At 37.8% G+C, this 15,764-nt stretch overlaps 2 protein-coding genes across 2 annotated transcripts; both read left to right on the top strand.

The window, feature by feature from the left end:
* The first annotated feature begins 6,595 nt into the window (after window positions 1-6,595).
* On the top strand, window positions 6,596-10,348 carry LOC127064789 (uncharacterized). Its single transcript, XM_050996344.1, has 5 exons — window positions 6,596-7,076; window positions 7,223-7,992; window positions 8,087-8,439; window positions 8,626-9,689; window positions 10,014-10,348. Exons 1-5 carry the CDS (start codon window positions 6,596-6,598, stop codon window positions 10,346-10,348), a joined length of 3,003 nt encoding a protein of 1,000 aa, XP_050852301.1.
* An 860-nt stretch (window positions 10,349-11,208) lies between these two features.
* LOC127064788 (uncharacterized) lies at window positions 11,209-14,528 on the top strand. Its single transcript, XM_050996343.1, has 5 exons — window positions 11,209-11,258; window positions 11,478-11,896; window positions 13,602-13,859; window positions 14,185-14,424; window positions 14,466-14,528. Exons 1-5 carry the CDS (start codon window positions 11,216-11,218, stop codon window positions 14,526-14,528), a joined length of 1,023 nt encoding a protein of 340 aa, XP_050852300.1. The 5' UTR covers window positions 11,209-11,215.
* Window positions 14,529-15,764: the final 1,236 nt, after the last annotated feature.

The raw sequence follows: 15,764 nt of genomic DNA, 5'->3' as shown, positions 1-15,764 counted from the left end.
GTTAACGTACCGCGTTCGAGTATCTTCACAAAGTTTTGGATCGATAAATAAACTTTCCTCGTGTACTACGTGAAACTCGTCGACTTCAATTTCCACCCAACACACACACAAATACACACAAACCATTGAACACGTACGATACGAAATATGCGAATTATACTCGACCAACTTTTCACTTAGTATGTCATGACTACGTTATTAATAAAGTAACCAAACCGAATTGCGAGAAAAATTGAATTTAAAAAAGAATTTTCCTTTCCATCGGTTATCGCAAGTAACGCGATTGCATGTCTCATTACATACTAATTACCACATTAATCGTATTCCAATCCGATCGTTTCAGTTTCAATCGGTCCATTTGATCGAGCGGCTGATCGAGCTCATTCGGCATTTAAATCGAAATTCGACGAGTTCCCGTTTTCCGAGTATTTACGCGCTCATAAATTAAGTCGAACGTGCATCGGATATATCCGTTGGTAGGTACGATTCTCGAAGTTGGCCGATGTTCGCACAATAACCCACCCTTCGTTTCCCTTCGTCGAGGTACTGCATCACTCTCTCACTCATTCACTCAGTCTTACTCTCTCTCTCTCTCTCTTTCTCATCACGTACACACGCATATACATACTCACACACACCATTAGTTGCTCTCCTTCCTTGTTATTACACTTCCTGCTCTAAATGGAGCGACACATTACCCCGGCTTACCCATCATCGCTCCTACCTACGATACCCACGGCGTTCCTGATATCGCTCGAAAACTGCCTCGCCTCCGTCCGACCGTCCGTCTAATCTGGACCGTTCTGCAATTACCCACTGCAGGATGCACTCTCTCGTCGACCATAAACGAGCGTTTAAATCGAATCTCGCGCATTGTCCTTATCACAGGACACGAGCTAGTATTCTCCTACGTCTCTGTCTAAGTTTATTTTGATCATCGTTCCCGATAAACATTGCATTAAACTATCTTCCGTGTTTCTTGAGAACAAAATAGATTCTCAATGATTTTTATAACGGAGAATTTCGATCACCGTTTCGAACATATAAGCCAGAGGAAAAGAATGAGAAATTAGAAACGAGTTTTAAATCTGGAGGATTAATGGATCTAACGAAGAAGAAAAAGAGAGAGAGAGAGAGAAACAGAGAAAGAATGAAGCACGAGGCAAAACACGATCGTATATCACTTCTCGTTCCTTATGTTCTTGGAACGAGTCAAGAACGTCTTAACTTGCCTGCGGTGCCAAGGATTCGATTTAAATCTTTCTTTAATCGTGTCTTAGCGTGCTCCGCGAAACACTGTGTTCGAAACGATTTGAAAAAGGAATAAAAAGAGAGTTCGAACGAGCGTGCCAAGAATTATCACCCGAGTTCCTTTCGCTTTCAGATAGTGGACATGATCTCCGGTTGTAACGACCCACGTGCACAGACTTTACGACTTTACAACGAGCTTAAACTTCGAGAATACTAAGTACGTGATCAATTTTATGGAACGTATTTATTTTTGTCATGATTTTGTTCTAATTGGAGAGATCTACTATTATTTATCTAAGAATTCAAATACCTATCTTGAACGAAATTTTTTCTTTTTTTTTTTGTTAAAACAAATAAATATTAAATAGTTGTAGAAATATGATTATTCTGGAGTAAACAAAATCTACAAAATTAGATCATCTCTTAGAAAGACTGTGTTAAAAAAAAAATACTTTTTAACGACGTAAGACGTATCATCGAGCAAAGAAATAATTTGTAATCTCGGTCCTGTAATTTTCTTTTTAAAAAATATTCTTTTTCAGTAATCGCGTTTTAATGTTATCTATAATGACGCGGTATCTTTTTGAAAATCTTAGAACGATACACGAATGTCGGTTGAAACCACGGACAGACCGTGTGCACCACCGCAAAATAGGAATCATGGATAGGAACAACAGCAGGAGTCAGGGCAGCTGTTGTGGCCATTGCGGCGAGTAATCCTTGGGGAGAGAAAGAGAAAGAGAGGATGAGAGGGAAGGAGGGAGGGAGGGAGAAAGAGAATGGGCATCGGGCAGACACTCACTGCTGGTTCTACCGTTGCTATTGGACAACTATGAAATCGAATTAGTGACGGAAGCACGCTATTCAACTCTTTGCTACCACCGAATTTCTACTCTCTCTCTCTCTTTTCTTTTTCGTTCTCTTTGGCATTTGGTAAACAGAGTATAGAAGATTATTCAAACGATGATATAGTGGTTGTTCGTACTACTCGTCGTCGATCGACAAATTATTCGAATTTCATGGGCGATGACCCATGATATCTGCGAGGAAAGCACGAATCGAAAATGGGATTTCCCAGCTCTCTTGCATATTGTGCTCGAATGCTGAGAGAACCAAAAGTAAGCGAGAGAAAGAGATGAAAGTGTTCTAGACGATCGGAATCGCAGATGTTACAACTACAGGAAAAAAGATCCTCCGTAAGATTTTTCTAAGAGACCGAATAGACTCTGCTGACGATGCTTGCTCAAGGTAAAGTCACTTAGCGAGTCGTCCATCTTCTTGGGAAAGTATAATTCCTTTAAAAAAATAGCCTCTCGTCTATAGCGACTATTTCACGAACTTCGAATGAAGAATTTCGTTTAAACGATAAACGGATTAATGGCACAGCCCTTGCCAATTATTTCGAACGAGCACAGCTGCGAAATGATTTTGTCCGTCGTTAATCGTTTGCATCGGGCACGTCGACACGTTCGTTTCATTGGAACGCGCATTGAAAAAGTGCACATGAAAGTCGGACAGAAGAGATGCCTTAATCGACGGAATTAAATTCCAGCCTGTCGAAACTTTGAATTACGAGTGGTTGCCACGTTGTTAATTTCATGTCCGTCAAAATTGTGTCCTGTAGGGGAAACGAGATTTATGTGCATGTCATTATTATTACTCTATCCGTCCTTTCATCTTTACAGACGAAGATGTCCGATGAGAATTCTTCTTCCAACGACTCCAACAATTCTTCTTGATTTACATTTAGAATTATCTTTAAATATAACTATTGGCAATGAAGTAATTAATTAAAAATAAAAATACGAAGGAACTTCTCTTAAGAAAATCTTTCTCGAAGAAGAAGAAGAAGAAGAAGATGACGAATTATGTGAAATATCAGTAACGTTTAGTCTACTCGGTTACCAATAAAAATCTTATTACTTAAAAGTTCTTTTTTACAAATGTCCTATATTAAGTTCCATATCTATTCGTTAGGTATATAAGAAAAACGCAGGGAATAAAAAAAAGCAAATCGCATTCATTTCGATGAATTCTTTCATCTCCATAAAAATCATATTTTCGTTTAAATCGTTGGCCAGAGACAGTACGTCCTTTCTCTGCATACTCAAAGAGACATTATTATTTAATTAAAGCGGAAACTTGTCTCGCGTGTACCGGTACGCTCGAACGAAACGCACAAGAGCAAAGTCAGCTCTTTTGTTGGGTGACGGGCCGTATATTCGCTAGTATAAAACTGCTAGTCAAATTAGCGAATCGTTTCTTCCCCTTCCTGTAAGCCACCATCGTCGCGTAATAAACTTCACAATTATCAAAATTAATTAAATTCGACCAGCGACGTGTAGCCAAATTGGTCGGGCACGACTGTGCACGAGTGAAAGACTCGTTTCCTCTGCTGATTTAGAGTTTAAATGAATAGTCCCTTTAACGATAACGTGTTAAGGGTGATATTAGAATAGAAAAGAATTAGAAAAAAAAATTGTAAAACATAATAATTATAATCTGACTGAATCTTATCCCTAAGAGTGTTATAAAAATTATCGTTGCATTACAATTAATTATTTGTTACGACGTTTCTTTTATCGTTTCATTAGTAAACTCCATATAGTAATACGTTTATTTGATAGGGGTTATCAAAGACTTTAATTATGATTTTTCAAATGAGATTTCTAATAAATAAAGAACGCATCTATATATATATATTTCTTTTTCATTTTTTTTTTTGAAAGATATTTCTAAAAATCCCATTCGGGATATTTATGCGGGATGAAACACGAAATCTTGTCATATGTAATAAGTATTGCGATATATTTCTATCTACTATGTAAACGAAGTGAAATACATTTAATTACTTATACGAACTTCGAAAAGTATACAAAATTTCGAAGTGACTGCGAGTATATTTATTATGCCGCTATTTAATTGACAAACCCGTTTTTATATCTCATTCCAATTGATTTTATTCGATCTTTATAATATTTCGTTCGAAATGAGGACAGTTAAAAATTTTTTGATTTTCCAATCAGAATCAGGCAAATATCTATAAGTTATAGATACTAAACTGAATATGAGAGTTCGACGTGCCCGCGCAAAATATTATTTTATTTAATATAAAGTGGAAATATGAAAAATAAGTGCAATTAATCACACAGATAGAAATACGGTATCGCGTTCATCCGAATCGATACAAACAAAATATAATTCATATGACCCGTTTATTTTCCCTCGTCTCCGCAAAAATATCGTCGGCAAAAAAATGTCTACCCATGTCTTTCTAGAAATTCTATTTTGCGTTCTGAATCATTGATATCCTATTACGCTTCTCGTTTCGGGCAGTTATCCTTAGTTGACGGTTTATTATTAACGACAATAATTTGTGACGATCACACGTAATAACATTAGAAAATGGTATCCAATAAATGTTCTATTAAGATGGAAAATAAAATGAATCAAGTCTCGGATAGTTCCTTTTTTCGAAGCTCCAATTTCATCTTGGCAAGTTACGAACGATGCGAAAAATAAACTGAGAAAATGAACGAACGAAAGAGATGGAGAAAGAAAGAGAAAATAACGAGAGAAAAAGAGATGGATAGATCGAAGACAGGATACCTTCTAACGTCGTAACTTGAAAATCAAGATCGAACGCATACACGCGCTTACCCAGGATCCCTGTCTACTCTTATTCACGTAAGTGACCGTATGAAAAGGACGCGGTCTTCTGTCAAAGCAGTACAGCAATTTCCGCGAACGAGCTTTTCCTTTGACAAGCCGTGTATCTCGCTTTAAGGTGTTTTCACTTCCCTTCGCAATAGAGTCCACACGTATATCGCGTAATTTAAATTGCAGTAATACGTCAAGCTGTAGCGTGACGTTAGCTTCCTAAATAATATGGTGGCTTGCATCCATCGCATTCTACTCTCCGTTCTCTCTACTATACTTCTATATTTACTTTTTTTCTGCTCCTTTCCTTGTTCGTCTTTTCCTTTCTCGTTCCATGCCACTAGAAAGCTTCCTCGTAATATGCTTTTAATCTCAGCCAACGACCCAGCCATCGTTCAACGTGCTTCAACGTTAATCCGCCTTGCGTTTCATTACTTCGATACGTTTCTTCTGAAAGATGATTTAAAAGACAATTTTCTCTCTCGAGCTTAAAAAAATCGTGCTCCGACGCAACGTCCTTCTACTTTTCAATGTCTTAGACGTCGATATTATTAAGAGATGATTTTTTCAAATTAACGAGCTTACTCTTTGGACTCAATTAAACGCCACGACCGCCAACAACTACGACGAGCTCCATCCAATTTATCCTTTTTCTCTCTCTCTCTCTCTCTCTCTCTCTCTTTCTCTCCCTCCCTCTCCCTCTCTCTCTCTCTCTCTCTCTCTCTCACACGGTGAAACTTCTCCGGACGCCGCGGTGCACGTGGGAGAATCCAAACGCGGCAAGTTTAATTCAATCTAAACCGCCGTGTTTGCTCTTCGCTGTGTTTACCACGCGACGACGCACCGCCGCAGTGGCAATTTATGTTACGCTATTGCGTTTCGCGATCAATTTGCATTTAGTCCTAGGGCAATTCTATTTTACGTTACGTTAACCCGTACGATTTGTAATTTGGCAAGAGATAGTTTGACGAATTGTCATCGCGTACTCGATTATTCAGCTATTTGATTTCCTCCTTTTGCTTTTTTCGTTCACACCGATTCGATGTTAAATCGATTTCCAAATAAAAGAAAAAGAAAAAGAAAAAAGACGTTCCCTTCAAATAGATGAGACATCGTGAAGAAAAAGAAAACAAATAAATTATGATAATTTTTATGAAAAAGAGGTGGATATGTATTAGCCACTAGTATGAATTAATAAATTACGTTCATTTTTATCGTAAGAGATCGAACAAAAAATGCATCCCATGCTGTTTTACCTAAACACTTCGTGTACTCAGAAGTGCATTAAAAATGTATAGTTTAATCGTTTTAGTGCTGACCACATGACATGTATGTATGCATAGTCGGTAGGTTTTGTCACTGAAAAATATATACACCGCGATCGATACGCAAGTAATTGCTGCGTAGTGGATGCTTCGAACTGTGAGGTATCCAATCGATAAAAAGTCGGTCAGAGATAAAAATATAAAATTCTTCAAACATCCTCTCAATTTAGAGAATTTGACGTTCTCTTGATTATAGTATCAAGCGAAAAGAAAAAAAAAGAAACCAAGAAAAAACAAAAAAGCGACACAATCTTTCTCGATTTTCTGTTAATTTCATTCATCGCATATATATTTATTCGATTGTTTATTTGAAATTGGGAAAGATCAAATAGAAGGTTAAACGTTACGATCGATGGAAAATGTCGAAGAAAAAATCATCGAAAACGGTGACCTCCGTGAAAAGTAAGAAACAATACAACGAAAATGCATGGCAGGAGCTTTTGGAATCGCTATCAATTAATGACGATCATTGGTGGTGTATCGTAACTATGATGGTAGAGACTAGGAGTGATCATGCACGATGCGTGTCGATGTTTAACGAAGCTGCAGAAGAGGGGAAACGAAAAGCGATTTATACTCTGAGCCATCAGAAAATGTTAGCTAACGTTAGGTCCCTGTCTAGACAGGATCCAGATAAATGTCCAGTTCTACAACGAGTTTGCCATCATGCCAACAAGCTGCTCGAAGCTAATATTGAATCTACTTGGTCGTTAGCACGTGTTATCAAATATATGATCTATCGTGCTAAAATAGAAGCGGTATTCAGGATCAAGAAGGAACGAGAATTAAAACAAGCTATCGAAGCGGAATATTATATTATGCAGACTGTTGTCGATCCAAGTAATTGAATTTTCCAATAGAATCGATTAATAGTTGATTTTTAGATCAGTTTATTTTTATCTATTTGCTTGTTTCGTCTGAACAGATTTTATATGATCGATCGTACTACCGATAAAAAAAAATAATACATCGAATAATCCTTATAGCTACGTCGAAAAATGTTAAAAAGAAGAACGATCAGTCCTTGAGAAATAAAGCTAATACTCGGCTTAGAATTCGCGAAGAAGAATGGAGAGACATAGTTTACATCGATGATGCTCCACTCGACGGACCTAATCTCTACGTCGTTTTAACGGGCTTTCACGATCCTGATCTATTCGTAGAACTGATGAACATCGGCGTACCTATGACTTGTATACTCAAGATAAAAAGACCTGGCGAAACATTACAACACATTTCTTCGTTTAACGAAGAAAAAAATCAACATACCGATAGAATATGGTTACGTTTTCCTGGAAGTTACGCCGTGGACAAAGTCGACCTTTATAAATTCTGGACATCGTTGAAAAATACTTTAAAAGATCCACAAGCCATTCAAACGTTTTCTAATATAGCGTTTCTTACGTTCAAGCCGCCATTTTTAGCGGAGACACTTGATGATCTTGAATACAAGATTCTCAAAAAGGATATTTTCGATAAAGTATCCTTTATCGTGTACGATCTTTACGATCTTCTTCGAAAACATTCCAATTACCTTAGAAGCATGTTAATCCAGCGTTACGACATCGATGAAAAGGAAGAAGCTGAGGCTAACGTCTACCATGCAATTCTCGATGCTCTACCAACGGAATGCGTCACCGTGCCAACATTACTTAATGCTCTTTTACTGCAGGTCGAAGCCAACTTAGAGTTAGTCCTGGCAGATCGATCGTTCCAAGAGCAAAATGTTTCGGCAAAGGAGAACGTCGTTGAAAAGGTTAGCACGATTCTTCCCGATCTATCGCGACTTTTACACGGTACATAGACTCCGTTTAACGCGATTTCCTCGATAACGTTCCGAATCTTTGAAGGAGGAGAACGAGGAGGAAGAAGAAAAGGAGGAAGTGCCAGTTGAGAGTATCGACGGCGACGAGGATTCGTGGGTTCGAGAAAGAATCAAACTTTTAAATCAAAAGTACAAGGTCAAAATGTATAACAATATCGTCGAAGAGAATTCGAACGAGTTGCCAATCGAATTGATTCTTCGCGGAGACAAATTGACTTTGAATACTCGTTGCATTAAATTGGATGATAATATCAAAGCGTTGTTAAATCTATCCGATGACATGTCCTTGGCTGATTCAATTCTCCAAGTTTATCAAGACTCTAGAATAATCGATTGTTGGGTGCATTATAAACAATTAACAGAAACCAAAATGAAGGAGTACGATTGTTATATCAATAATATAATGAAATACTTCGATCCCAATGTTGGAATTTGTCGACAGGAAATATTTCATTACTTGCACTTTTTGATCTTCGACAAGATGATCTATGGCGATGAATTGAACGAAAAGGATGAAAAAATCGAAAGGCTATCAATTATTTCTTCTTTAAAATCTCCGCGTAGAATTTTAACGGATCCTTCTTTGCTTTTGCCAAAAGATGAGAAAGAGGAGTCAAGATTCTTTTCGAAAAGTGATACTGAGATAGACTATGGGAAGGCCGTGGCTGCGTTCTTGAGTTGTCCAAGTCTCTTTGGACTCACCGATATAAGGGAAGTTTTGTTACCGAGTTATTTGGAGAAGAATGTCTTCGAGGGAAGAGATAGAAGAATGCAAAGAGTAGGAGAACCACTCGAAGAATACGACGACGTCGAGTTACTTCCAAAAAGGGTTCTCCTTCAAACCTTTTACAAATGCTTCCAAAATTTCGAACGTTTCGAGAAAAGATATTTTGAACCAACGGATTCTATATTACTGTATTTCAGTAATGATTATGTAAAAGGTGACGTATCCGAACGTTCGACCTTATCTAGCTTACGCACACCAGTTTGTTTACGAGATTTCGTTAAGTACGTATATAAAGAAGAGATCGATTGGATAAATCGAGAAGAAGAAAAGGATCGATCAGAATTGATAAAGAGGACAAGTAAATCGTCGATCGGTGAAATTAGTTCCTCGGAGGACGAACTTCATTTTTATTTCGGCGACGAACATTTTATTCTTCCGAATTCTTTAAAAGCTCAGGACATGAAAAAAAAATTACAAGTTGACTCGAAATATAAAGATTCTTCGAGACTCGATACACCTAGGACGGAAGTAATCGGTGAGAAAAAAATTCCCAAGGGGGATGAGAAAAAGAAAGGTGATAAAACGTTGAGCGAAAAAATCTCGTTGAAGGACAGAAAACAGAAAACAAATAGAGAAATAAATGAAATCGACACTTCCTTTCTACCTCGGAGGAAGATCCTATCTTTCGAGTCTGCCAAAGAGGATGAACCTCACGAGTTCATAGGGTATGACCTCGGAAACTTGCGAGTTCAGATAGTTGAGAAGAGTAAGATCTTCAATTCGGAGGATGGTACATTCGTACAAGTGAATCTCGAGACGTGGCTTTACGAGAAGGTGGATTTACGTATTACCATTACCCTTGCTGGTTGCACTCTACGTTTGTTTGAAAAACTCAACGATCGTAAAACGTCGAACGTTTTTCATGTTACCACAAACAGAGGAATCGTTCTTGCTTTTTCCAAAAAAATTGGTAATAGAAATTAATCATTTTTCTAATTTGTATTGCTCAAAATTTACATTTCTATATGTATATATAGCTATAACAGGTAAATAGATGTAAATATAATTTGTAAGTTCCTTCTTAATTATTTTACAAATAACCAAGGCAACATATTTAAAATTTATTAAATATTACGAATATTCATATAGAACCTTTTCGAAAATTATTTTCCCACTTACATATCCGAATCTCAACAATTGATAAAAATAAAATATCAATTTTTAGATACAACTCCGGACGAGTATTGGAAGGAATTGAAATTTGATTTTCACGCCTCTTGGCCATCAGGTTTGACGATTTCACCAGTTACCGGGGATGGTCCTGAAAATCCTTTTTACATTACTCAGTCATACATTTCCAAAGCACCCGAAGATGTTGCTGGAGAAGCTTATAGAAAATTTTTGAGGAATGGTACGGTGTTGAAGTTTCTCAACGACAATACCGTCATTGTATTGCGTCCGAATGGTACAGTCATTGAATGCACATTGTTCGAGGATATCACAACGGACGAAAAAAATTTCGAGGAAGGTAAAGAACTTCTCCTTAAGAAGGATTCGTAGTGATCGAGATAATAATAAATATTCTTCTTTTCGAAAGATCATCAAATAAACCAAAGGAATCCAAGCGACATAACATTAAAAAAAAATCTAAGAAAGAAAAGATTGAACAAGACCGAAATTTTTGAGGAGGAGAACGTGGATGTTGAACAAATATCTTCAAAAATGATGGACGAACTGATGGTTAAGTTTCGTTCCAGATGGAGCACAACAACGATTAGAACGATTTGACAACGAAGGTTTTCAATCTAAATTAATATCGAAGTCTGACTATTGTCTTTCTTTTTCTTTCTGTAAAACATTCTTTAACCTTTTTTTTATCGGCATAATAACAACATTCTACGTAAATTTATGATATAGATTTATGGTCTTTGAAATCTACAAGGGTATTTAATCATCCTTATTTGATCGGTTCTCTCATTATATTTTATCTTTCTTGGTTACAATCTAACCGCAACCGATGGAATGTCCATGAAAAATATCTGACTGATATTACTTACTATCTTTCAATTCTTCCCCCTTTTTTTTTGTTCGCTCTAATTGCAATAGAATTGGCTCTTCGAAAGCATTTTCCTAAAAAGCGAGAAATAGATCGAGATGAACGAGATCCATATGAAAATCACATTTTTCAATATTTTCGTGCGGCTGATCGTTATTGGAATTTTTGGAAATCAGAATCAGGTGGACGTTCGAATGGGAATGCAGTATGCGAGGATCAAAGTGACAGGATACAATGTTCTGGATCACGATGGTAGACGGTACGAGGTGCTACGCGATCTGATTGTGCGCGAATACGATCGATTACTGGTGAGAGCGAATTCGGACTACGAGGTCGACGAAAATTTCACGCGACGCTCCGACGGGACCGACATGCTGTTCCGTTCGAATGGCGAATTGATCGTCCATTTTACCGGTTCGTTTTTCTCTTAGAATACTCTCTTCAAATTTATTGGTCTTTCACATTATTTTATTTTCTTTTTTTTTTTTACAAGCTACTATAACAAAATAAAGTACTAATTACTATTATCAATCAGAGAATCTCTTTGGATAATGATTGGACAACTAACGAAGGAATGAAATAAAATGTAATTTATTAGAAATAATGTTGATTCGTGAAATATTTCCTTTACAGATGGTACTCGGATAACGACTGGCTATAAAATCGAAGAACAACCTTTGATCTGCGATTGGACAGTGGAAGAGTTTCAACGTTACTTTGGATCGATCAAATTATACGAACACGGTGATGAACTTTTCCAAGGAAACTCTCGTAGCAACAACAGCAATAACGAGAACAACGACAACGAACTTTGGCAGGAAGAACCCTTAAACGGGAATGGTCGATACGAAAATGAAATGACGAGGATATTGATCGCAGACGGCTTTGTCTCGGTCCTATTGACTTGCCTGCTCGAGCACAAGAACTACGCTAGTGTATCCTACGATCAGTCAGCAGTTAGTTGCACTCTATCGATGCCAGCCGATCTTCGAGTCAGCATATCGCGAAGAGGTCATTACGAAGTTTGGGCGCCTGGCGAAGTTAATCTCAAGGTAATCAAAGGGCAACTACTGTACGACGACGACGACGAGACGACAGTATATGGAAGGAGGGTAGTATAGGGGGAAAGAAGGGAGAAGTAGGAGGAAGTAGGGGAAGTAGAGGCTGACTACTTTTCCAATATCGGAAAATCTCCATCGATCGTAGTTGAGCGTCTTAATATGGAAATCATTCTTTTACAATATTTCAATATCCTATCTTGTTTTTCTTCCTTCGTCCAAAGGGAATTAAAGAGAAAAGAAAAAGAGAGAGAGAGAGAGAGAGAGAGAGAGAGAGACACATCTCGATATTTACCGAAAATTTAATAACGAACGCTAATACAATAACGTTTTCACGTCGACGTTTATATACGTTCACAGATGTAGGTACAGATATACATATAGAGAAAATGTGAAAGAGTAAAGTGCCCAGCCGGTATTAATAATCCGGCTGCTCTCGAAAGTACGACTGCTCGCGCATCGATATTTCTCGGTGAAAGAGGATTCACTCGGATTGAAATAAAACGAGACGATGGGAGGATAATCCCAGTTACAAATAGTACTTTAAACGCATACATGTCTAGATGGGAAACACTTAATATAATACTGACGTAAAGTCAATATTTTTTTTTAAGTATGATCTTATTTCTTATTTCATTATTATATTTATTGATGAAGAGATTTTCAAAGGAACTTGCCTCTCTCTCTCTCTCTCTTTCTCTCTCTGTCCCTTTTTTTATCTATCTTTATTCTTCGTTTCCTCAGATCGAATCGGATAAATTGATCTTCAGTAGCGAGATGTGTGCCACCTGTGCCGGAAGGTCCACCTCCGTCTATAACTTTTACAGGCGATTCGAGCCAATCGCTTCGACGATCTTTACGAGCAGCGATCTTTTCGGAAACGTTTTCGAGGTTAAAAGTGACGGAACGACGAGTTACCGTGGTAAAAGTCGCGAACGACCGTCACGGAAATTCGATTTCAACGAGAACGGTCTGGATGACGTGGAAACGTCGGAAGGAGAATACGAAGAATACGAAGAAGAAGAGGAGAATGGAGAGAACGCAGTTGGCCGGAGGAAACATTACAACCGTATGAACGATCATGAAAAATATTGCCGAGGATACGATGTATTCCCAAGACAAAATATGCCACAATATAGAATATTTTCGATGAATCGCGATCTAACGGGTTATGAGTATCTTCATCGATCGGTTAGACATCGAGAAAAGATGAAAATTGTCGTTAACAAGAAGGCAAGCGCCATCGTCCTTCCGGTTTGCATTCATCGATCGGACCTCTATCGTCTGATTACATTTACGCCTGTGGAAGCTGAACTTCGATCAAAGGCATTGTTACAATCGTATCGGGTTAGACCATCGATTCGATATATTAGCATGTTCTTCCTTCCCTCTCTGTCTCTCTCTCTCTCTATCTCTCTCTCCTAATCTCTTGATCTCTCTCTCTCTCTCTCTCTCTCTCTGTTCGTCTGTCTATCCGTCTGACTGTTACCTATCTACTTATCAAACCATTTATCTATTTAGCTTTGATGTGATCCAATAAATAGTTCTTGCGAAGTAGTCTATGCAAAGAGAAATGCATTTCGGAAAGCAAAGATCGTTAAGACATATCGAGAAATAGAGAAAGAGAGAGAAAGAGAGATAGAGAGAGAACTCTATTACGAAATAAATTTTCTAACAACTCTTGCTCGCTATCGAACAGATTCCAAAAGTCAAACCGACGAACAGCGACAGAAGAGATTTGCTACGTAGTACGTATTCGATTCCGTACGATTGGCTCTTTCCATTTGGCAGAAACGGCCATGGAATTTGCAGCGATACATACGACATGCCGTTGGCCAAAACTATTGAGAGACGCCCACCGAGAACTCTGCGGCTTCGTATATTGCATGGTTTCAAAGAACCCGATAGAAACGCCATAATCGATTTACAGAAAGCTATGGCACGCTATTGGCGATACGTTAGTGTTACTGCAACATTTTCACTTTAATCCTACCGTTCATTTTGTTTTGGAATTTTATAAAGGAAGAGACGTTTAAAGCGTTACATGCTGAATACTTTTTCATGATATATCTTTTTTTTTTCTTTAATTAAACAAAACTAGACTCGTTATTGGTATAAAAGCAAAAAAACTCGTCGGAGTTTTACGATCAATTTAATATGTGAACAAGTTTCGATGAAGTCAACTTGCAATATTGAAAATTTTCATCCTCGTTATATTTGTTCTTGAAACGTATGCAATTCAATTTTAATCTCGAAAAACGATTTACCATGTTCACTTGCAGTTGTTAGACAACGTCGACGAATGTCGAAGGTATTTCCCCGTCGAAGAGAGTGTTCTTTCCGAACTCGAAGACGATTACAAAACTTGGAAAGATAATATCAGAGAGTTCGCTCTCGGTATACGAACGAATATTGACGTTGCGACTTATGTTGATAGTTTGCAACGATGTCGAGTAAAAGAAAGTCCGAGGAAAGCGGAACACACGTCTAAAAGGTTGGAAGACTTGCTAGAATCAAGAAAGGTAAACAAAATCCACCTCGAATGGTATAAACGTTGCTTCAGAGAGCATATTATACTGCCATATTTCAAAAATGTCGTTGGTATGTGTTTCCTATTGGTAATTGATTGTTTCGATCGAGCGATTTTAATAATAAAAAAAGAAGAAGAAAAAGAAGAAGAAGAAGAAGAACAACAACAACAAAAAGAAGAAGAACAATTGCTGATCGTTAATAATTACTTTTAATAAAATATTAGCTCCATATAATATATAAATAATAATTTCAAAGAGCTCGAACATTTGAACGAGCGATTTGATTTTTCGTAAAAAAAAATGTTTCAAGTCCAAGATTCATATTCTTTTTTATACTCACGTCAGCCACACGTCCAACGAAATATGAATTTTAATAAATCCAATCGTTATTTCGCGAAATGAAGTTTTCTTTATAAAAGGTTATGTAATTTTAAGTAAAATCTTACGAATATATACGTATTTAAAACGTTAGAATATAGATGTAGTACGAGAGAAATTAGATCGAAAGAAGATTGAGGATCGTTCGCTCTCGATGCGATACAAGTAGCTAATCGTTGGAGGACGGCCGACATCCGTCCATTAATTCGCGAGAAAAATGAGAAATCGCAGTTAAAAGGAGATTTCGCGTTGCCGTCACGTACTAACCGTGAGAGAAGAACTGGAAATAAAAAAGGATATAAAAGAAGGGAAGAATTATCTTCCTCGAGTTCGCTCGTTTTTGCAAACGAGTAAATTGTCCTTCTAGAGAAAAGACAAAGAAGGGGGGAAAAAGAAAGAAAAAGGTAAAGGGAAAGAAAGAGAAAGGGAGACAGGGAGAGAGAGAGAGAGAGAAAAAGAGAGAGAGAGGGAGAGAGAAAGAGAAAGGGTGAGTATCGTTGAGACAAGGACGACGAGAAGCTCGTCCTTCGTACTCATGCACGTTTTTACCACCTGGTGATTTTAGCGCGCGTGGCAGGAATACGGAAACGAGGAAGTCTAGAAAAGGGCGAAGTCGTGGGTTGTTGGAAGAGGGTATGGTTTAGGGAAAGAAGGGGTATATATGAGGGAGCCGTAAAGGTGCTGCCTGCGAGACGACGCGTGTGCCAGCCGCCACAGTAGTACCATATGCCTGGCACATTACGAAAACTCGTAAAAGTACGGCACATGTTTTTATTCCGTTGCCACGCTTTCCTTACTTGACGTAGCATCGTTATGACGACACATCACCATTTCTCTTTTCTTCTCATTTTATCTCTTTCCTTCTTTCTCTCTCCTCTGTTTCTGTCTTTCTCTTCTTCTCTTCGAGAAAAAACGAGCAATCTTAGTTCGGCTCCTTCTTTCCATCTCTCTTT

This window comes from Vespula vulgaris, chromosome 6 (genome assembly GCF_905475345.1).
Source record: "Vespula vulgaris chromosome 6, iyVesVulg1.1, whole genome shotgun sequence".
NCBI lineage: Eukaryota > Metazoa > Arthropoda > Insecta > Hymenoptera > Vespidae > Vespula > Vespula vulgaris.
The sequence above is the reverse complement of the archived record's forward strand: the minus strand, read 5'-3'. Positions and strand labels throughout refer to the sequence as shown.

What these genes read in the sequence shown, in the direction of transcription:
- LOC127064788 (XM_050996343.1), top strand. Translation starts at nt 11,216, where the DNA reads ATGCTGTTCCGTTCGAATGGCGAATTGATCGTCCATTTTACCG. An exon ending in ATTGATCGTCCATTTTACCG is followed by an intron (nt 11,259 to 11,477) that starts GTTCGTTTTTCT and finishes TTTCCTTTACAG; the next exon opens with ATGGTACTCGGATAACGACT. An exon ending in TGGCACGCTATTGGCGATAC is followed by an intron (nt 13,860 to 14,184) that starts GTTAGTGTTACT and finishes GTTCACTTGCAG; the next exon opens with TTGTTAGACAACGTCGACGA.
- LOC127064789 (XM_050996344.1), top strand. Translation starts at nt 6,596, where the DNA reads ATGTCGAAGAAAAAATCATCGAAAACGGTGACCTCCGTGAAAAGTAAG. An exon ending in GCAGACTGTTGTCGATCCAA is followed by an intron (nt 7,077 to 7,222) that starts GTAATTGAATTT and finishes TAATCCTTATAG; the next exon opens with CTACGTCGAAAAATGTTAAA. An exon ending in AGGAGAACGTCGTTGAAAAG is followed by an intron (nt 7,993 to 8,086) that starts GTTAGCACGATT and finishes GAATCTTTGAAG; the next exon opens with GAGGAGAACGAGGAGGAAGA.